Source organism: Parasteatoda tepidariorum, chromosome 5 (assembly GCF_043381705.1).
Source record: "Parasteatoda tepidariorum isolate YZ-2023 chromosome 5, CAS_Ptep_4.0, whole genome shotgun sequence".
NCBI lineage: Eukaryota > Metazoa > Arthropoda > Arachnida > Araneae > Theridiidae > Parasteatoda > Parasteatoda tepidariorum.
In genome coordinates this window covers 89,728,989-89,752,225 of record NC_092208.1, presented here as the reverse complement: position 1 = coordinate 89,752,225, position 23,237 = coordinate 89,728,989, and the positions used below count along the sequence as shown (strand labels likewise).

Genomic DNA, 23,237 nt, shown 5'->3' with positions numbered 1-23,237 from the left:
TTATTCATTATTTCCCCCTTAATTATCTCTTTCATAATTAATTTGAAAATCGTAGTTTTTAATATTTTATTTTCTTTATTTTGCTTGTTATTTGTCTTAATTGGGACGAAATTTTAATTTGCGGGGAAAGGGAGACATATTTTGCTCTCAGTATTTCGGAAATATTTGTAGTTTTTATTAGCGTCAGGCACATTGAGTTGAAATTGGATCATTCTAGCTTGTCAGAAGAAAATGGTTGAAATTTTCGATGAACTATTTGGTGATAAATTCTGCAATTTAGAAAAAAACCGAAACTTGTATTATTTTACAATACAAAGCTCCTGTAAAAATTTAAGAATCCTAGTTAGCCTGAAAGTGGTCGGAATTTTGAAAGTAAGATTTCACCCTTTTAGATCCGAATAGTACAGAAAAATTAGACTTCTTCTACGGAAAAAATTATATCCAAGATGTTTTCTATGGAGGGTTCTGTTATCCTCTTATAAAAATTAATTTTTAAAACTCCTTTACATTTCTCTGTACAGTTCCTCTACTTTTTTTATTATTTTTTTTATAACCGTCGTTGAACAACCGACCCAATTTTTTGGGTTTATGACAACTAATTAATAAGTAACTTATACGGAAACACTCCGAAAGTTCGAAGTGAACGCAACAGTTCAATCACATAAGCAAACATATTCAAAATTTTCAAATTAGGGTTTTAACAAATTGGTAGAATGTGTAATATTAAATCCAGAAAACAGCGTTACTTAGAAATGAACTAAATACAAGCAAACATTATAAAGAAAATAAACAGTTATCAACAATTTACGACAACTAATGTTCAACTCCGAAGCCTTGTCATTTTGAACCCAATCCAGAAGACAAGGGAACTCCTGAATCAAGTATCGGGAGTAATTTGCCCTCCGGAAGGACTTTCTGTTGTAACTAACCGACATTTGCGTTACATGGAAAGGAAAACCTCCCACAATTGGCCCAATGGCAAAGAGATTCTAACCCATGATCCGTCTACCATTTTGTCACCCTGAATCAATTGAGACCAATCCTGAGACGATAGAACTAGAAGTTTAAAACGTTGTATTCTTGCACTCATTTATATCTGAACAAGTGTGGCGTTGATAATATGAAAACTTCATTTCCTTCAAAAAATAGGAATCCATTAATAAAAGTTGACACGTTTCGAAAAATAAATGCCCCGTTTAGGCGTACTCGACACGTTCGTTCGAAAATAGGCGCTTATTCTCGTGACTCGTCTGACGGGAATGTAGAAAATAAAAGAGATTTGAAACAGAAAACACGAAGTTATCTACAAAAAGTGAAAAATTAATAAATGTGAAGAAAAAAAACTAGAAAAGCTGCTGTGGCAGAGAGAGAGAGAGAGACAGAAGAAGGCATTTCCACCAGCATTGAGAGGTGGTGAGGAATACTTGTCTTTAAAGAACGGCATCGACATTCACATGAATAAAGCAAAAGCTCGAAACATGTGGACTTTTATTACCATCATCATGTCTTCTGAAGCAAAGGAATCTTTCAAATATCTTTTAGTTTTTGAGGGATTATTCTTATCTGTTAAAATGAGGCAGTGTTTCATATTCATTTCTTTTTTTACTCCGAATCAAATGAGATTATACACGAGTCAATGAAGCGAATAACTCAAAAATAATGTGTAAAGCACGATAGGATATGTAAAAAATGTACTTCGTTTTAATTTATGTACTCTTTTTACATTGTTATTTAAGAGCTACAGAAACATGTAAGGTTGCTATATTTCACATTTAATTTTTCATACTAAATTGAACGAGACAAACCAGGAATTAATTATTATTTGTAAAAAAAAGTACAAATTTGTACTTGCACTAATTCACGCATCTAGCATTGCTATAAGGACAAGTAAAGTATCGTTTTCTATGCATTGTTTCTTCAAAAGAAAATGTCAAAAATAGTATATATTTTATATATACATATAAACGCTTACAATTTTTAAACTATTCGTTTTATTGATTCGTGTAGCCACCACGGTTCTTCCGTAAATATTTTACTTTATAACTCTCGTTGAACAGCAAACCCAATTTTGGGTTTACGACTACTAATGTTCAACTCTGTAACCTTGTAACTTTGAACTCAATCCAGAAGACAAGGGAGTTCCTGAATCAAGCATTGGGGGGAAATTTGTCTTCGTGGAGGACTTTCTGATGAAACTGACCCGCATTTACGTTACATGGAGAGGAAAACACCGAAAACCTCCCATGGTTAGCCTGATGGCATGGGATTTCTAACCTATGGTTCTTCTACCACGGAGGATACATCACTGTGGTTGGTGCGAGCCGGTTGCGGAATTCGAATGAACCAAATATTGCCGGGATTCGAATCTGGTTCACTTCATCGGAAGGAGAGCGCTCTTTCCCCTGATCCACCACAGCTCTTTCGTAAATATTCCTTTTTCCCCTCATCTCCTGTATATTCCAACTTTTTGTCCCCGAACAATGGAAATGTAGGGCCGGGATAGGCACTGGGCCCATGTCCAAGAGATCGTGGGTTCGATCCCTTCCGGCCGAAGACTCCTCATGTAGTAAATGGTGACTGATGCACGATAAATCTGTCAAGTCACAAAGTCCTCCATGTTCCCATATCAAATCATACATTTGGGGGTACGGATCCAGGAGTTTCCTTGTCTTCTGGATTGGTTGACAATGACAAGGCTACGGAGTTGAACATTGGTCGTCGAAAACACAAAGTTGGGTCGAGTGTTCAACAGCGGTTATAAAATAAAAAGCAATGGAAATGGAGAAAGTGTGGAAATCGCCTATCCAACTCACAAAGATCTTTTTTTCATCTTCTTTTAGATTTCATGTATTATGAGTGTCCTAAAGATGAGTTCAAACCGAATTTCGGATCACTCTTACCTCTGTGGAATCTGTCTAATCGCGAAACAAAAAGAATGCTAGTGAGTAGCTTATGTTGGAACAATCACTACCCAGACCTCTTTGCTGTGGGATTCAGAGACAATGGAGAGCAATTAGTGGATGGTAAAATTATTTATTATCATCATCACATCCGAGCTATGAACTGACTACAACAAAATGCTTCTAATTGAGGTTTTTCAAATTTTAATGTACCGATCTTATTCTAATATTGCCTACAAAGTGCAGCCTTTAAGAGGACGTAGAAAAAAACGTGGCAAATGGATTCTTTATTTACAAAAGTAATTTTTAAGTATGGGGAGAGAGAAAAAGTGAGTTCAGGTTAATCTAGAGTAAATTATAAAGACAAGAAAGAATAACTTATGACAGCATAACTGCCATCATTTGTTTGAATTTCTTAGTTTTTGAAACTTCATGGTTTATCTGAATTCACTTTCTTCTATTTTGATTTATGGAGAAAACTTACTTGAAATTTTACGTACGGAAGATAACGTGAATTTGCAAAACTTTCTGTTTATTTCTGTTCTCTGCAATGTTAAGTACTTCTTCTTTTAAAACACATTTTTTATCATTTCATTTTTTTTTAAAAAAAGGGGTGTTGTACAAGGAACAGTCTTTATTCGGAGACCATTTTGTGCAACTCGTGATTCTGTAATATAACGGGTTACATAAATCTCAGAAATTCTTTTTTTTTTTTTGGCATATTAAATAATTTTTTCCCCTTCAAAAAACTGTGCTGTATTCTATATATATATATATATATATATANAGTAGCGAGCGAAGCGATCTTGGTTTGCGAAGCAAACCATATAAGATTGCGTAGCAATTTTCGGGGGTTGGCGAGCGTTAGCGAGCAGGGGGCGCAGCCCACTAGCAATATTTTAAAATCATATTAAAGAATGTAGTTTTACATGCCAAAATACAAAATTTGAGCAAAATCGGTCAAAGAGTTCATGAGAAATTAAATTTTAAAAATAGGACTTTTGCACATTTTTTTTCTCAGAAACTATTTTGCCTACTTCGCTCAAATTTTGTATTTTACCACTTAAAATGACATTCTTTAAAATGATATGCAAAAAAATGTATACTTTACCATATCAACTTTTTTCGACCAATATGAAATAAAGTAATAAAAAATAATAAATACTCACTAAAATTTATTTTTTGCATGGAGCTATCTTCGGAAAAGCAAATTTTATAATTGTGTGCAAACATTTTTCAATTCGCTTAAGAATTTCTCGAGATATGGGAAAAATACGCAGAAATTAAGATTAAGATGAAAGGGGTTCAAATTTTGGTCCACTTTCCTGACCAAACTATGATTAGCATATTTCCCAGACTGAGCCTGCCCCGCCCCCTCCCCATTTTGGGGGTCAGAAATCTGAATCCATCGAAAAAAATATATTTAATATTCGTCTGCTCTAATTAATCAGCCTATTTGAGGTCACCACCTCAAACCATTCGAGTGAGACCTAGAAAGTGAAGATCCGATCATTAGATCAAAAATTATTCGGGGTGGTCCGTATTTTATTTTGCGCACGTTACTTTCTAAGTAGAAGTTACTCTCAAGGAAAATTAAATATTTTTGTTCAATATTTAGTCAAAAATATAAAGTACGCAAAATTAATAATATTGGTTGATTTGCTTTCAAAAAATCGTGTCCCCCGACATGATTTAATTAGAAAAAAAAATTCTAATTTCTCTAATTTAGTCTTGTAATTCTGTACCCAATCCAGAAGACAAGGGAACTTCAGAATTGAGAGAAATGCGCTTTTATGGAAAATTTTTTGATGCGTTCTAACCCGCACGTGCTTCACATGAAGAGGACAACCACGAGAACCTTCCACGGTTAGTCTGGTGGCAGTGCGACTCTAACCCATGATCTGTCTACCACTGAAGATATTTCAAGTCAGCACTGTGGTCGGTGCAAGCCAGATGCAGAATTCGTATCTACCAGCCATTGCTAGGATTCGAACCCAGTTCACCTCATTCAAAAGAGAGAGTTCTATATCCCTTGAGCCATCACGGCTCTGTCTGCTGCTATAGTAATAAGAGAAAGAATATTTCTATTGGGAGTGCATTGAAGAAAGGAAGGCGTTGATTGGCCGAATTGTGTCAGTCACAGCGACCTGTGCCAAGATCATTACAAAACTATAGTTCGCTCACCAGGAGTTGGCACTTGGCTCCACCTCCTCGTACCCAGAGTTCATTTTAGCGCGGGAGTAAGAGGAGAAACATTTCTACGTTTGAAATTGTGACAACGCTTAATGCGTGCCAAACGCAAACAGTGAATTCTTTTTCAGTCACTTACTTCGCTTTATCACCTGCTATTATACTTTTCGTTACTCTAGCTAATTAAATATATTTTAAATTTAAAAACTGCTGTTTTCCCAGCAAATTGTCTCAAAGAGAACAAACTATTCACTCAAAGGAGAGAAATATCATCCAATTTATGAAATATTTAATGTTAAAAAAATGCACATAAAGACTGCGAAAAAAAATTTTTTGTCATAATGATCGCCAAATAGCAACCTTGTTCAGGATTGTTCACATCCTTCTTCCACATATAGCGAAATAGTATCGTTGGATACCGCGTGATGAAGGCGAAGTCAAGTGCCAACTCCTGGTGAACGAACTATATTCACTCCACACCGAAGTGACTTACTCTCGTAACCATAGTACCCGCCACCACGCGAAACTATGTCTTGAAGAGTTCTCCTGGAAGCAGCACAATATGTTGTGTATTACAGGTATTTAATCTCATCCTTCAACTTTCAAACCAGTTATTGAGATGAATCAAAAAACACTGGTCACAAGCATTTTCCATTCCATCAGGCAATCAAACTTGTTTTGATGTTTGTTAACAATTGCCCTTCCAATATTATTGTAAGTTAAAACACTTAATGTGTCATTTTACTCAAAAGCTAAGATGCATATTTATTTAAGTTTTTGTGAATAACTAAATTTTACAGTGAAACAGATTTTTTTGAAAACTTTTCTCAGAGATGGAGGAAAGAGGATTGGTGTATGTTTACAGTTTAAAGGGACCTTCTTTTCCGGAACGAATCGTTAGGTGCGCATCCGGAGTCTGCAGTGTACTATTCCACACATCTTTACCTCAAATCGTGATCGTAGCTCTGACTAGTGGTGATCTAGAACTCTACGACCTTTCGAAAACCCCAATTGCTGTGAGAGAGTCTAAGTTTGGCACGCATTTTCACGAGGATACACTCTGTGAAGTATGTTTTCCTTTGGTATTTTATTTTTGTACGTTGTCCTTTTATTACAGTAAAAGCCCTGTAAGTTGACCACTTGCATTACATCAATTTGAAATTTTGACTAGCTGGAGCACTTATATTTTGATTGGAGATTTCAACCTGCTAACCCTTCTAAGAACACAAGTTTTGGGACCGTTACAAGTAAAATTTTGCATTAAAAGGAATTTATCGTCAAGCGTAGTTTCGATCCCTTTTTGAATCTTTAGATTTCTCTCATTTTAACTGAAATTCTGAGCCTGATGACAAAACAAACTACTATTATTGTTTATAATTGCCTCAAATTGCATTTCCCTACTTAGCATGCTGTTTTTTATTATGAAAAAAAAGGAAATGGACTGTAAAACATATTCATCTGTAAAGTTATAAGTTACGTTTTCCTTCAGGTCCAGTGGTTACCCGATAAACTTCCGCAGAAACTGTGTTCGATATCCAAAGATGGAACCATTATCAATTGGCTGATTTTCATGGTATGAACTCTTTTTCTCTCTCCCTCTCTCTCTTTTTTAAAAAAAAAGTCCTTCTGTATTTTCTACATTGTTGCAATAGTTTAATATTTTAATCACAATACCCAAAATGTATAAAAACTGTTAAATGTCTCGCTCGAAAAGAACACATCGTCTCAAATATGTCAAAACCACTGATCAAATATTTTCCAAGGATGCATTCTAAACGCGACCCCCTTTCCCAAATTAGGTCCCACCACTCAAAAGTAGCTCTATTTCCGGGGAGTGGGGAAGGTAATCGAGTTTGATGTTGTTATATAGGTTCTTTTTAAGAAAATTAAAAAAAAAGCAAGTCTCTGTATATGATTTCGATCTAAGATGTATTAGGGGGTATTTATACTTGTATTTTAAATTATTTCTAAGCGATCTTCATTGGCAGTTACAGCGTCACCTATGAACTAATGAACAACAACATGTATTCGCGATCCCAACTCTCGAATACGCCCTCTGGGGAGAAGACTGGTACCATGTTCTGACCCTCCTCCTTTACTTCTCTTCCTGTTCTCAGTTGCATAGGAATGTACTTCGATATTTTCCACTTTATTATTTTTCGTATGTGCTTGTCAAAAATATTTTTCAAAATTTCCACGGCGTTTCTCTTCAACGTAGTTTTCGGTTCCATATAGTTTCTAAACTTAAAATTTTGTAATCTATTTAAAAATGCAGACAGAAAGTAACGTACTCCCTTCTCCTATGACTCTCCACACGCTAATGGTGGAAGCATGTGAAGTGTTGCCATAGGCAGAAAGCTCTGCTATACGCCATCTGTATCATATTTCGATAGCCAATATCAAATTTGGGTACTCTTTCTGGAAAATCCATAAATACAATAAAAAATTAGAGTTCATACATAAGATTTGAAATTTGTCCCCACCCCTTACCTGGCAGCAGATCCTATACGGAATGAGACACATGCAGTTGTCAATAGAATACCTGAGCAAGTGACGTAGTGTGGGTATCTCGATCCTGAATGGTTGTTCAAACAAGGCATTTGTTTGCGTTATCAACTGTTCGTTTCATTCTATTTCGAGTAAGCCAAGCACGTCAAGTATCCATTCTCTTAATTGACACGTTCTAATTTCTTTCAGAAAGATTCTTTTACTGAGATTTCAATTGCTTCAATATATTTCTTACTAAATACAAAGCAAGGCACAGGGCCATGTAGAACATAAACAAACTAATTATGCATCGAAGTTACCTGGTACACAAAACAAAAATATATCACCGTTACAATGAAATACATAAAAAAATAAGGAATCTAAGTTAAGTAAAAGACGTAGTAGAGAAATATTTTTAAAAAAAATTACAAATTTGAAGTGCGGTATGGTGTTGTATTTAATTAATTTCACATTAAATAGCATTCTAACTTATATGGAGAGACTAGCTCGATTTTAACTCGTCATCTTGTTTATAAGCGATCAGGTGGCGTTGAGATCATAGGTCACGTGTCTGTGTATCAGTGATCGTCTTCTTCTCCAGTTGCAAGTATCCAATTGGAGATAACGAAATTATGTCAACCTGAACCGCAATTTAATATTCGTTTTCTTCTCGTCTGCTATCCTTGATAAAAAATATTTAAAATGAATTAATTAAAAAACTCTTAAGCAGGTGTTTTTGGTAAAATGTCCTTCTTTTCAGAAGCAATGCAGAAATTTAAAAAAATATGTTAATTGTTCTATTTATTTTAGAAATTAAATGAAATTGCGTTTTTAAGATTTTTTTTTTTACCTGGATGTATGAAAAACCTTTATCCATGTAGCTTGCTTTAAGCGTCTGTGAGTTAATTTACAAGTATGCGATAAATAAATTGTGAAAATAACTCTTGTTTCTGTAGGGATTTAAAAACACTTTATTGTCAGGATCTTTTTACAAATACACTGTATTTATGTTTTATAAGACGGTAGGTAGATTGGTATTTTATTTACGTCGCACTAGAGCTGCACAATGGGGTATTGGCGACGATCTGGGATACATTCCCGATTATGATCCGAAGACATGCAATCACAATTTTGATTCTCTGCAGAGGGGATGGCACTGCCGCTTTGGTAGCCCGACGACCTGCACGCGAAGTCGAGCACTTCACGGTAGAACTGTTTAACGAGAACCGTTACCGTTTTATAAGACGCATAACTATATTCAATAGACTTTGTTTTTTGATAGAGTAGTTAGATTTGCTTCACCAGATAATTGGATATGTTAAACCAGAACTTATTTTAATCAATTTTTACATTTGTCATACTTTTAAAGTACGGTATAGCTAAATCCTGCACTAAGGCGGGTATTTGGCAATACCACACAACTATTGTGCTAGAAATCTAACGAACTAATCAACAAACTCGCGAGTCTATAACTGCCTATGTAACTTGCACATCGCATTCACTCAAGCTTGAGATTACCAATAAGATATAAAAATTAGAGAAAAGATGCTTTTAAATTGAATCAAGCTATATATATATATATATATATATANGTTGTAATACGTGATATATATATATATACCAATTTGTGTCACTTTTTAAATTATGAAAACCTTTACCCATTATTGAAATGATTTATTGTATTCGTTGTATGAAGAGTTCTACATATTTTTAAAATCATATCATGTAAAAACATTTCCTATAATTTTTTGTGACCAAAAATTTAAAAAAATATTGAATTAATTTCAATGATATACAATGAAAAAAATATTTTTTTAACTAACATCTCCAAGTATGAACAGTTAATTTAGGTATCTTGAGTACGTAATAAGTTATCTGAAGAAGAACTAAATAAATTTTTAGAACAACCTTATTCCTGACGAAGTGGTAGCCAATCTGAGTATTAAAGAATGGCCCCTAAGGGAACCACCTAAAGGACTGGAGATGGCTGTGAAACCTAAACATCCTCTTAGAGATGCTTTACCAGCTAACAGTAGGTGTCAATTTGTATGCCTAAAAACGACGATTTGAAAAATTAATTAAAGAAAAACAGAAGAAAAAAATTTGAAATAAAGTCTTTGTTTTTGCTATTTGCTAAATGATCTAGTTTATTTTCAACGTGTTCTAGAATTAGAAACAAACTTCGTCAAGAAAAAGTGCAGCTAACTAAGAGAAACAACGAAACAATTTTTTTTTTTTAAATAACTGCTAAACTTTGTGACACGAGTGTTACTATTAAAGAGCCATTTTTTTATTGAAAAAAACGACATTTATTTACATATTTGACCATTTCCAACTAAACATCTATTCTAATTCAATCTATCCGTCATATGCTCTTCTATAAACAAATCATTTCATACTATTCTATATTAATATTATTCAACACTTCTTCACTTTTTCCTCCCGTGACGCGCAGTTCAGCTTTCTTTACAGCTAAGTTTTGGGTTTCCCTGTTACGGATTCACTAAATTTCTACACACCAAAATAAATAAACTAATAAAATATAAAAACGCTGTCTGAAAACAAATTAGCTCCAAGAAGTTCCAAAATTATCGTCTGCGTAGTCTGTTTTTCAAATAGCTCGCGCTGCTTTTTTTATTGATCACGCCATGCGGTTTTTTAGGACTCCTACACCACTCATCCCGGAAACAACGTTCTGCAATATGAGGATTTAATTAACAGACGCCCACACCAACATTTCAGATGGAATTGTCGCACTATCGGATTTCACATTAACCCCAGCTAAGCATAAAAGATAATTTTCTATCAATATTGAAGCTTAAATTACCTTTATTCTCTATGATGTTATATTTAAATATCATTCTTCGTCCTTTCGTAGGACTGAAATATGCATAATTTGGGCCCACTTAATATGCATAATTTGGACACCACCTCTTTGGGCCCACTTAAACGTTTGGGCAGAGCAACTGGGAAGCCTACTCTCGTAACTCGTAGAGTGTATAATTATTTTGAGGACCATCACCGTGTCAATTTTACACACTTAGTAGAGAGGAGATCCTGGGATCAAAACCCTTTGGCCAGTCGCCATCCTGACAACACACGTGTGCCCCTATCACAACCACCTACATCTCCAAGAAAAGATTCTCCAGATTATCGGATCAACCAGACAGGAGTTGGCCAACCAATAAGACCAGCTCCCCATTTATTTACATAGTTCAACAAAGTTACAGGACACTGGTCAGCACTAGAGTTGGGCAAAATGAATCATCTAAGTGAACTAAGTGGACTGCTTTGAATTGCTTAAGGTGTCGTTCGCATCAATGATTTGAGAGCTAGTGGTAGTGAGTTCAATTCTGACAGCTGGCAAAGCAACCAGAATCATTATCAAGAACGCATCACGATGCACGTTAAATCTGTCGTGGCTGACGATCCTCTTGTTGGCTGTGATGTTAAAGGTTAGACAGAGGGATACCAGCTCAGGCGCAGTTCACGTCGTCTGACTGGGGTCAAAATTATTTGAGATTCCTACCATGACCGTTAAAAGATAGAGATAGAAAACGGATAAACGCTAAAGATAACGCTAAAGATAAACGGACGCTAAAGATAGAAAACGGCGTTAGGTGCTTGGACATAGTTGAGGGCGTGTATTAAAATTTGTTGTTTGGTCTTCGGTTTGTGTTGTGCAGACTTTAATTGTTCTTGGCTAGTTTGTTCTTGAAATTAGTATATTCTTGCTATTGTTAGCGTGGGTTGAATAACTTTTGAAAAATGGGTTGAAATGATTGGTGCAGTTTAATTTAAGACAGTCGATACCGAGGAACCTGCAACAGCGAAAAGGTCTGTTGTAGGTTGAAAAAGAGTTAGTCAATTTCTGCTGCATCCTTATACTGCTCTCTGACAGTTTTGTTAGCTACTGCCGTTTTTTGCTTTGTTGTTAGTAACTGATTATGAATTTTGGTTAGTTTGGTAAATTTTTTTTAATTACACTTATCGTCATGATACTGAAATAGTATTTAAGAATATAGAACAAAAATTCACAACAAATTGTGTCTATGAAGATCAATTAATGCTGGTTTAGTAAATATTCACACATGTACTGACCTCTTTTATTAGTAGTTTATTAAATTTGCTTATTTGGCTGCTTCTTGATGGTGCTCTTTTAGGTTAATTAATTAACATTTAACTGTGAATCTATGTTCTATTGAGAAGTAGAGCGACTAAACGTGTTTGCTCTTTCCACAAAGCTTGTTTAGGGCTAAAAGTGTTCACTCCCTTTCACATTAGGTCAAAATAAAACTAAATGCTTATTTTGACTGCCATATTAAGCTCATAAATGTATTTTATCTCGGCACCACGTCAGGCGCAAGTTGAAATAACGTTCTTTACCGTCATGTAAGTCTTAACTAGGACTAAATGTCATTCAAGAATACAAATATTGAGTGAAGTATGTCACTAAAGAGGGACCTCATCACCTATAGGTATAGGAATGTCTGTGTCTGTGAATCAGCAAAGTGCATCATTGTTTTTGGCCAGCACAGTCTCGGGTTTGATACAGGAATACACTTTTGAGGATAAGACATGCAAGACTGTTTTTGATGAGCACAGCAGTTCTGTGAGGAGTGTGCGTTGGAATCCCTTTCATCCAGATGTGTTTATCTCCTGCAGCAATGATTTCACTGTACTAGTGTGGGAGCACACGCACAAGTAAGCTGAGAGTAAAATATTCTTACGTAACAGGTTGCAGCAAAAACAAATAACGGTACTTGCATATTTTCCCGTCGACTATTTCAGCCAACACCACGCCAAATTCATTTTGGTGACATATCGTGTTCATTAACGCAATTTTTTTCAAATATCACATTTTTTTCCATGATAGGTAGACCCCGTAAATCCTAACCATTGTTTTCAGCAAATTAAAAAAAATATGCTGCAATAAGCGTCATCATTAAAACAAAAATGGTTAGACTGAGAGGGGTTGGCTTGCGGCGTTGTAATACGTGGTAATCCAACATTGGCGTCAAAAAGATGCTTTGGCGATTCATCATCAGATTTGGCAAAGCTAGTCAACGAAATAATATCCGAATATATTTTCGAAAATAACAGGTATTGCACCATTCTGAATATTTTTACAATCACTTGATTACTTAAGGAATTGCACCGCCCTTCAGCTTGAATAATAACAGAATAGAAAGACAGCATTTCTGTTTCGTGTAACAGCTTAATGTGGGGACGTTTTGATTGGTTGAACTATGTCATATGCGCACTAAGTGGTTAACTTTTATACAGCCACTGACAGTTTGATGCATTCGAACTAATGCTCCACATTGTTACTGCTTAAGAAAAAGTGTACTGCTGGCATGATTTAAAACTTTTATTTCATAAATACAGTTTATTCAACAATATAATGCTTGGTATTGTAAAAAAAAATATTGAATGAACATGTTGGGGACTTTCGGTGTCCCCACGAACTCCAGATCTCATTAACATTAATGAATGTATTTTACGGAACCATTCATCCATAACCATCAAGTATCACACTGTTGAAAATTACATGATTGATGTATAAAATTACATTTAAAAAAATTAAACGCAGAGGGGACTTTTGATTGGCTTGGTAGAGGAAAATTTTGTCCTTAAAAACCATGCCTAATAGGTCGTTCAAATGCTACTCAAGCATGTTTTTGGAAATTTTGGTCTCCTCTCTTATCTTTTCAGCAAAAATAAGTAAATCTATCCTTACGAAAAAAAAAGATTTTTTCTTTCTTTTACAGTGGTTAAAGCAACAGTTTTAGGATTGAATTCAAATGAACGTTATAATTTTGCAATAAACAACTTTGAAATTTTATAAAGTAAATTGAAAAACAAAGTTTATTTTTCAATTCACTTTATAAAATTTTAAGAAGTTTAGTAGTTTAAGTAGTAGTGTTAAGTAGTTTTATTTTTTACACTGTGGGAATCTCTTTAGGCTTCCAATCTGCGGTTAAAATTTTTGACTTCTATAACTCCGAGAAAAAAAAATTTCGATCATTTTCTATCTGCACACACAACTGTTATTTCAAATTAAAGTTTTCCAAGTAAAATTTTTTACCAAATTTTGCTTTGGAACTATTTTTTTTACATTAAAAATTTAAAAGAATGTGATTTTAATATATTAATTACCTAAGAATAATTTAGACCTGAAAATTTAAATTTTCAGTTAGTCGCCAGTGTCTGGTAGATTCGGATAACTTAGTAGTCACTTTTTCCTCGGACCTGATGAGTCGATGACCAGTACCGATGGGTCCTATTCAATTAATAGCCAATATTTGCTTCTTTTTATCTGAATTAATATTTTTTTTCTTTTAAATTCATGTTAGAAATAATCTACGACTATAAAACTTAACTCAACAATAAACATAATATAATTATATGACAAAATTTAGTTAAACATACTTACTTTCATCATGCTGGAAAATTCAATGCTCAGTATAAATTTTTTTAAAAAAAGAAATTATTAGAAGTAACCGGTTGTTTATTTAATTTAAGTCGCCGCTTTTATTTGTTGACTCGCTGCGTGGCGAATAGTTATTTTCAGGTCTAGCATTGTTTATACAATATATATATATATATAAACTGCTGTTTGTAGAAAATGCAACACCATGAAGGAATCATCAGAATCAAATGAAATATTATTTTAATAATGGATATAGNTCTACAAACAGCAGTTTATATATATATATATATAAATGATATAAATGAAATCTAAAGTGATATAAAGGAAAGGGGTCTGCCAATTGAAAAGAGACGGAATCAATTTGTGAAAAATCTTAATTTACCATTTGGAGAGACTGGATTGAATCACTTCAGCTATGCAGTAAGAGCGGTACTTTAAATTCCTCTAGTTACACTCAATTTGCGCATTTGTTTTCATATTTTGTAATCTGGCAATCTTGTTGCGAAAATATTTTTAAATCATTTTTGAAAAATTTCTCGTTCATGTAAGTACATCTGATTTCGCTACTCGCTTTAGAGATTTTGTTTTATACTGTTTTTTCTTTTTCTTTTATTTTTTTTCTTCTGTTTTTACGTGTTATTTTTACTTATTGTGTTCTATTTTATTTGTTGTAATTTTGGTAAAAAAAAGTTTTGAGTGCTCCTTACACTATTGTATTAATATATTTTGCTTTGGCTATATTGATTCAGTATCAGAAAGCACTCTTTTTTGCGGATATAATCGTGTGGACTGATAAAAAGATTTATTTTCCGGTTTTTAAAAAAAAAATTCATCCTTTTTTTTAATCAGTTGTTTGTTTGTTTTTTCCATTATTATTCCCCCCCCCCCTTTTTTTCATATGTCTATAATTTTCCTTTGTTTTATCTACATTTTGAAAGAACTTATCTAATGAGTTCTATATTTTTAACAATTATTTTATATGAATATATTTTTAACAATTATTTTATACGATATAAGATGCAAGCACACTTACATAATTTTTTTTTTCCTTTTAGCGAATTTATATTAACTGTTAGATTAATATATCCATTAAAGCATTTTTATTTTTTACTCCATATCGGTAAGTTTGTTTTCTGCTTTTTTTTTCTTGCAAACTCATTTTCAATTGCATTTTTATTTTTTAGAGGTATCAAAACATTATAAAGGGTAATTTTTTATCTTGATTGAGAAAGTGACACCACTTTTGCTATGAACGACACATACATTAGCGATATGAGTTTGGGAAAAAGCAATGGGCTGAAAATTGTTCAGGTGGAAATATATGACTACGAAACAGATCAGAACCTTGCCTATATATTTTTCTTTCTACATAATTTACAACTTTTAAGCTCTTAGTAAAATGCATAATTTTAAAATAGTACAGTTTTTCTTAAAAACATTATTCTTTTTTTTTCTGTATTAGACAGCCTCTGTTCGAATTCTTTTTCGACAGACAATTGAAGGATGTTTCGTGGGCACCATTTTCTTCCTCTTTATTTGCAGCCATATCAGGAAACGCTGTTGTAAGTTTGATACTTTACTAATCTACATAACAAACTATTTTTTTTCTTTTTGAACAGGAACGAATTTAAATCTTCTAAATGCACTTTCAGACAAATTTCCTTTTTTGCATTTCGCTCATTTCTTCAATGAAATAAAATGATTTACAACCAAGAAATTTTACTCTCCTTTTTTGCATTAACTTTATGTGATAAAACTTTTACAGAATTCAGAAATTTCATCTTTGCAATATAAAGTTTAATTGGCCTGCTCGAGGCGGGGCATTCAAATTCTGCCGGTACTTTGCAATGCGCGGTACTAAACGAAAAAAGTATTTTCTATTATGGCAGATATTCGTAAGCTTCTAACAATCAGCATATACACCTCTAAGCTAACAAAGATATGTTCGAAGTAAAGATATGTTTGGGAACCAAAACTTTAACCCCTTAATGTTAATTTTACTTTTTGCATATTTCACCATACCTCGAGAACTTTTTGAGCGATTTGAAAGTTTTTGCACACAGTTATAAAATTCGTTTATCCGAAGATGATTCCATAAATTTCAGTAAAACATTTATTATATTTTAATATTTATATAATGATAGTCGAAAAACTTTCGAGTAGTTCGTTCGAATAGTTCCAGACACATCGAATTTTAAAGATACGTCTTTTTCGAAATTCAATTTCTCGGGAGCTACTCGACTCGGAACTATAATTGTTTTATCTGAAACATTAAAAAACTTTTCTGGAGTAGGTGAGCGTGTTCGACCTGGCCCTTAATAAGGTGGAGGCAATTGGAACGTATGCTGTTTACACACCAAAGCAAAATATAAACTTGACGAAAGTTCTGTTTCATCCCACAATGCCAATACTCATCGTTGGAGACGAAAAGTAAGTTATTTATGGATATTTTTGACCGTATAAGTGATAATGATTTGATTGGATGCATAGAAAATAATTCGGAATTTTTATTTTATTTTTATAACCTCCGTTTAACAGCCTTGTCCCAAGGGAACTCCTGGATAAGCATTTTGAGAAACTAGCCTTCGTGGAGGACCTTCTGATGTAACTAACCCACATTTGCGTTACATGGAGAGGAAAACCTCCCACGGTTAGCCCGCCAGCGAAGGGGGTTACTAACCCATGATCCGTCTACCACTGGAGACAAATTACGTCAGTTCTGTGGTCGATGCGAGCCGGGGGTAAAATTCAGATCAACCAGCTATAGCTGGGATTCGAACATGGGTCACCTCATTGGGAGGCGAGCGCTCTTTCATCTGAGCCTCCACAGCAGTTTTTAAAACGTCTCAAATTTCAATGAATATGAAAGTTTTGCCAAAAAGTATTTGGATTGATGAGATATTAATGGCAACTTTCCCCTCATCAACTGATGAGTTTTCTAATGGAGTATAATTCAACTAATTTAGTAATTTTTTTCATTTACATCATGAAATAATGCGCCTTAATTTATAAAAAATTGCAAAAAAAGTTTTAAAAATTTAAAAAAAAACGGAATGTTTTTCCAGTACACATCCTATGGTCAAAATAAAATCATCCATCTCTACACACACACACATGTTATTTAAATATTGATTTGAAAACTGATTTGATGATTTGAAAACTTAGACAACTCCGCGTTTTATGAAAAATATTTAATAAAATTTTCAAAACTTCTCCCTTTTCAGAGGATCTGTAATCATTCTAAAGCTATCGCCAAATATCCGTTCTTCATTAAAGGTAAGCAAATAGTTTTATTCTATCTCTAAGCCGAAGCATTTGTTCTATTGAAATGTGACGAGCGGACAATGTTTCCGAAAAACCTGACCAAATATAATTCAAACCAGATCATAAATACACAATAAACATTAGTGGCGAATCTGAGTTCAAGATTACAATTTTTAAGATTTACAATATGAGGTTTCTTTTTCAATTCATTAATTTTTCAAATTTAACAAAAACATTTTAATTCTAATGTTGCAGTTTTAATTCTAATGTTACGAAACTATTAGCAGTAGAGATTATAATTTTTTTGCAGTCAAGATCAGCTGAAAAATCAATCTGAAAAGAACTGCGCGAGCTCTCCGATTTTTATAAGAAAAATAATAAATTCATATTTTAAAAGCATTTTTTTTTTAAAAACTTAATTATTTCAAAAAATATTTTTTCGAAATTATAATATTTATGAAAAATAAACTAAAGATCATATTTTTGATCATTATTATTATCATTTTTAATAATTATTGTCATTATTAATAATTATTATTATTATCACTATTAATAATAATTATTATTATTATTATCATTATAATTACACAAGCCTGCGAAATTGAAGTTTTTGAAATATACAAGAGAAGTTATTGTTGATTTATGTGTTATTAGATGTGCTGATTCCGAAAATGGCCTTCATTTTTTACCATCACGTCAGGATTTTTTGTAAAATCGATATTAATGTTTTTACTAAAATCCTATTTGAAAAGGAATTCACTCAAACAATTGTGCATGTTCTATCTGGTAACTGTTCTTCTTTATCATTTCGATCATTCATTACGATCTATTTAATTTGATTCTTGTGAAGGTAAACTAATTTTTGAGCGACCAGCTAATTTTTTGTAGGTTAAAATGAATGAAAAATACTGTTGCCAGATCGTATAAGTCAACTCTGGTCGAGAGAAAAAACAGTAAGTTCCTTGAATTTAAACATTTTACATCAGCTTCTAGAAGAAAATCAGCAACATATCATTTTAATTTATTTTTATTAAGGTAACTTACGTAAAATTAACGATTGACCAAGAATAGCAAATATTGTGTGTGCGTACATGCAAGTTTGAAACAAAAACAAAGCAAAAGAAAAACGTTTCTATGTAAGTACATGCTCATTTTTCTCTAAAACTTATTTTTGATGATCTTTTTTTATGCTTAATCTCAGGCCTATCTCTAGTTAACATCTAACAGTAATCGTCAAGCATGTGCTTGTCCCATCTTCCTTGATATTTAAGTTCCCTATCTCTGATATCTTGATGGAACCTTTCACCTTATTCTTCGCTAACTGCTCCTAAATTTTCGAGGAAAAAGTATATGCATTTTGACACTTGTGGGGCAATCCAAAGTTTTTAATTTGTCCAGCATTTTCATTGCAAATGCTTTCTTTACAGCCAGGATCCTTGTAGTTAACTAGAAATTTACTGACTTCTTTGAAGGCAACCCAAGCTTCTTTTTCCGTTGTGGCCATATTAGTCTCAGAAACTTTATCCTTCGTGAGTTTGCGGATATCTGGACCAAAAAAGATTCCCTCTTTCTGCTTGGGATAAACGTGGAAACTTATTGCACAGCACAGGTATTTGAAACAAACGTCACCTTTTGGAACAGCCTTGACAAACTGCTTCATTACATCGAATTTTATGTTTAGAGGGGGTAACAATACTCTTTTGGATCAACTAAGCTGTTTCGAATAATATTCTTGGAGCCTTGGTCAAGATTTTATCTTTTCAGCCATTATATTTTGATTGAATGGTAAGTCTTGCCATGGCTGTCCCACTCACAAATGAGACAAGAGAACTTTGTAAATCCATCTTGTTGAACAAGAAGCAGGGAGATAACTTTCAAATCAACGCAAATGGTCCAACTGTGGTCAATATATTTCATTTTGCTCAGGATGAGAGCCAGGTTTTTATAGCATTATTTTAAATATACCGATTGTCTAACTGGTATAGATGCATACTGGCTCCCATGATGAAGAAGGACAGCTTTGAGACTTCTTTTAGATGAATCTATAAACATCCTCCACTCATCTTTATCGTAGATGACATTAAATTTGCTCATCAATACAGGAATATCAGAACAATTGACTAAGTTTTCCTCTTCTTCGACAAAGTATTTAATAAATTCTTTTTCTTGATTTCGGTACCAATAAAAAGATGTTCCTTTGGCCAATAAGTTTTTTCTTTCAGTCTGAAGCCTAAAAATTTTTCAACGGCCTCTTTCAAAAGGTCCAGATCTCTAGTCAGATCATCAAGTTTAACCTGAGAGAAGGGAAGAGGAAACCGGCTACAGATGGCTAATATTCGATACTGGAGCCTTGAACTTCTGGATGCTCCGAGTCTGAAGACTCTGAAGATATGACTAGCAATTCAGTTGGTGGCACGACCACATCAGGTCCATGAGGAACGTGGCATATGGTTGATGGAATGTTATCAAGATAAGATAAGCCTTGGATTTTTCCGGTTATATCCACATACATTGCAGGAACGAAAATAACAATCATCAAAGTAGTTCTTAGGCTCCCTCCATGTCATAGGAATTCCAAATCGTAAGGCAGTCTTCTTTCCTCGGAGCCATAAGCGTATATCATTTAGACACTATACACAGACTTTATGAGGAGCCCACGATTTGGCCTGATCTCCGAGTTTCATTCAAAAGTACGCAAGATAAAGTTGTCTAACATAGTCTGTAATGCTCCTCATGCGATTTTTAACAACACTATGACCACTGCATATGTAACAAAAGTCATCTGGGAAATTTTCACAACGTCTCGACCAAAATAAGAATTTTCGTGACGCTGTTGGTCGAGAGATATTGTGATAGAGAGAGGGACGGTGACAGGAAGATGTCATAGATGTATACTCTTTTAGATTTTACCGAAGTAGAATGATGGTCACGCAAGAAGAGAGGTAATTCAAAAATGAAAAAATTTTTATGGTAAATGTTCATAAAAATTTCAGTAAAATTAAATTTTTCAAAAAAAAATTTGACGTATCAGAAAATTTTCATCATTGTTTTCCATTTTAGCACCAAAAAAATACATAAAGTTCAGCTATCAGACCTCTTGTATTTTTTTCATCGCAGGCTTGTGTTATTAGTATTATTATTATTAATAATCAATGATATTTATAACTTTCAATTATATTTCCATTAATTGGCAGAGACTTCGGGGGGAGGGGGAATGTTAAGATAGAACCTCGCCAGTTCAAATCGTGAAAGTATCTGAAAAGAACAACACAAGCAGTTCCGGGAATCGGAAAATGATTGCGAGCAGGGGAAAGAGCGCCCTTGTATTTAAAAGAATTCTAGACACTGCAGGCATTGATGAGTATTTGTGTGGGCCAAAAAATTAATAGTAAAAATTAATACATTAATACAACAAATTAATTTTAATTTAGTTACAAAAAAATTAATACAAAACATAGATCAATGGCAATTATTAAAAAATCCCTAAAGCTTAGAATAAGGAAATGGCATTACACTACATTAAATTATGCTAAATTATTTTAAATTTAAATTGATTTTTTTCCTGCTGACAGTAATCTGTATAATGTATACGATGGCTCCGCTTAATTGTTCCATCATGCAACTGTTCTATTATTTCGTCCATAGGTTTTACGTAACATGTGATAATATTCAGATGTATTTTTTGCTATGAATAAACTTAAACTCTATTTTTATCTAATAGTGCAGATCATTTTTTTCCCTTCAGGATCTGAACACTGAGGAGTTTGTGAGCAGAGAAAGAGAGAAAATGGAAAGGCTCTTGAAGGTTAGCATCAGACCTGCTTTGTGACATGTCTTTCTTATTTAAACCCCTTTTATCTTAATAAAGGAACAATTCAAAAACATTCATTAATGCTCGTTTCTTTTAATTAACAAAATACCTTATTCTCTCCTTATAAAAGATAAATAGGGGTTTTATGACTTCACCTTTTTAATGTTTTTACACCGCTCAAATATAGTCCCTGACCTAACGTGGTTTTGTTTCCCAGAAATTAAGATTTTTATGGGGTTACCACTAAAATGTGACTCGGAGTTGTCGCCTAGACTAGATATGAATGGTTGAACAATAACAAACTTCCCAAAAGCGGTAGAAATCTAAGAAAACTTCCGGTAGATCTCTTCGCTTGTGTTATGCGTACGAGGCGATGTGTGAACATTGTTTAATATTCTAGGAAGTTTTTAAGCTTAAATTTGCGCGTGATTTTACTATTCATAAGAGTTTTCTTTAATTTATAAATTCTAACAGGTCATGAGCCTAAAACGAATGTCAGAAAATTAACGCATGGCAAACCTTATTTATGTTGTAATATTGAGTATTATCCCTAATTTGGCTCTATTTGGGTAAAATATCAACGTTAGTTATTTATTTGGGTAACATCTTGCAGGGCATAGCACGCTTGCAGAGTCTTCCAAATTATGTTGTTTGTTTCGTTGTAATTTAAATTTAAAAAAACGAGTTATATTGTAAACACTACAAGTATAATAATATTGGATGGCACCCAATATTATAATACTTGTAGTTCATTAATGACACTCAATATTATTATACTTGTCAAGTTCCGGTGTCAAAATTAATCAGAAGTAAAAATCTTACGACGAATTTCAACCCATATCTGTGCTGAGCTTTACACGGTCGACCCTCTATATGTAAAGGAATGGTAAACTGTTTTGGTTGTTTGATATACAGTTTAGTGTTTTGATTTGTTTTATTGTCGAAAAAGGGCATATTTTAACATAATTGTGAGGATTACACATTTTATGTATTGCAATTTTTCATATAAATTCCTTTTTTTTAAACAAAAAATGTAACAGAGACTTGCAAACAGACCAATAAAAATGTGTGCAAACTATCCCTGCGCTTCATTCAATGATCAGAGGACCAGTAGCTAATATTTCTTAATTTCTATCCTGTAGAGTTTTCTTATACTATTAACCCTTTTGTGGTCCTATTAAATTTATACAAAGTTGTTATAGTAATTAGAATTAATTTTTGTGAGAAGGACATAGGGCGATTCTTTTAAGAACTAACACAACTGAAACACGATTCGTAACAGTCATTTTTATCTATCGCCATGGTTTATCAACTTAAATGAACAGAATTGTTCAATACTATGAGATCAGTTTGTGTTGATATATATGTTTAATTATTGTTGTTGAGTAGCCGACCCAATTTTTGAGTTTACGACTACTAATGTTCAATTCCGTAGCTTTGTAATTTTGATCCAATCCAGAAGACAAGGGAACTCCTAAAGTGTGAAATTTTGCCTTTGTGGAGAACTTTTCGATAGAACTAACTAATGACTGAAATTGATGATTGTTGACTTCCACTCATGAATATTGACAATCACATACTAGCTTTGGCAAATGCCCGGTATGCCCTACATCAATGTTTTTTAGAGTCATAAGTGCCCAGTATGCATTTACGCGGTACTCCGAACACTGATGTTTCTCCTTATCTATCCTAAGCAGATATTAAAATATCGACAAAATATAATAATATCAAGGAATAAACTATTATCAAATCGGTGTAGTAAATATTTCGGACATTCACCGGCGACATTCTCTTGATTTCGTGTCACTCACGATAACATATATATATATATATATATATACAAATGAATCTTTAGTGGCTGAAAGTGAAAATATAATCGTAAAAGGGAAACTGGGTCGATATTTAAAGTCAATTTTATAAAATAATTTAAAGAATCGATCAAATAAACCCTTTTTGAATGTTAACTTCAGTTAAATAAAGAAAGCAGCAAAACGTACTGCTAGTCCAGGTTCCGATTCTTATAACTTTATTAATATCTAAGCAGCACTCGGTTCGGTTAGTGTGCGGATAGGTGATTGCTTGGATCAGTCTGCGGATGTGCGGGCATGGGTCCACGTTAAACTACTTTACCTTAAAGTGCTTGACTTCGCAC

At 33.5% G+C, this 23,237-nt stretch overlaps 1 protein-coding gene across 1 annotated transcript in view; it reads left to right on the top strand.

Annotated features, from left to right (window-relative positions):
• The window catches only part of LOC107449288 (dynein axonemal intermediate chain 1-like), a 34,906-nt gene extending 13,752 nt beyond the window's left edge, over positions 1–21,154 (top strand). The window contains exons 8-16 of the mRNA XM_043047091.2: positions 2,841–3,023; positions 5,922–6,157; positions 6,580–6,663; positions 9,480–9,609; positions 12,056–12,281; positions 15,473–15,572; positions 16,304–16,440; positions 17,235–17,286; positions 21,020–21,154. Coding sequence (XP_042903025.2) covers positions 2,841–3,023; positions 5,922–6,157; positions 6,580–6,663; positions 9,480–9,609; positions 12,056–12,281; positions 15,473–15,572; positions 16,304–16,440; positions 17,235–17,286; positions 21,020–21,103 — 1,232 coding nt within the window. The 3' untranslated portion in view covers positions 21,104–21,154. The remainder of the gene's footprint in view (positions 1–2,840; positions 3,024–5,921; positions 6,158–6,579; positions 6,664–9,479; positions 9,610–12,055; positions 12,282–15,472; positions 15,573–16,303; positions 16,441–17,234; positions 17,287–21,019) is intronic.
• The last annotated feature ends 2,083 nt before the right edge of the window (positions 21,155–23,237 follow it).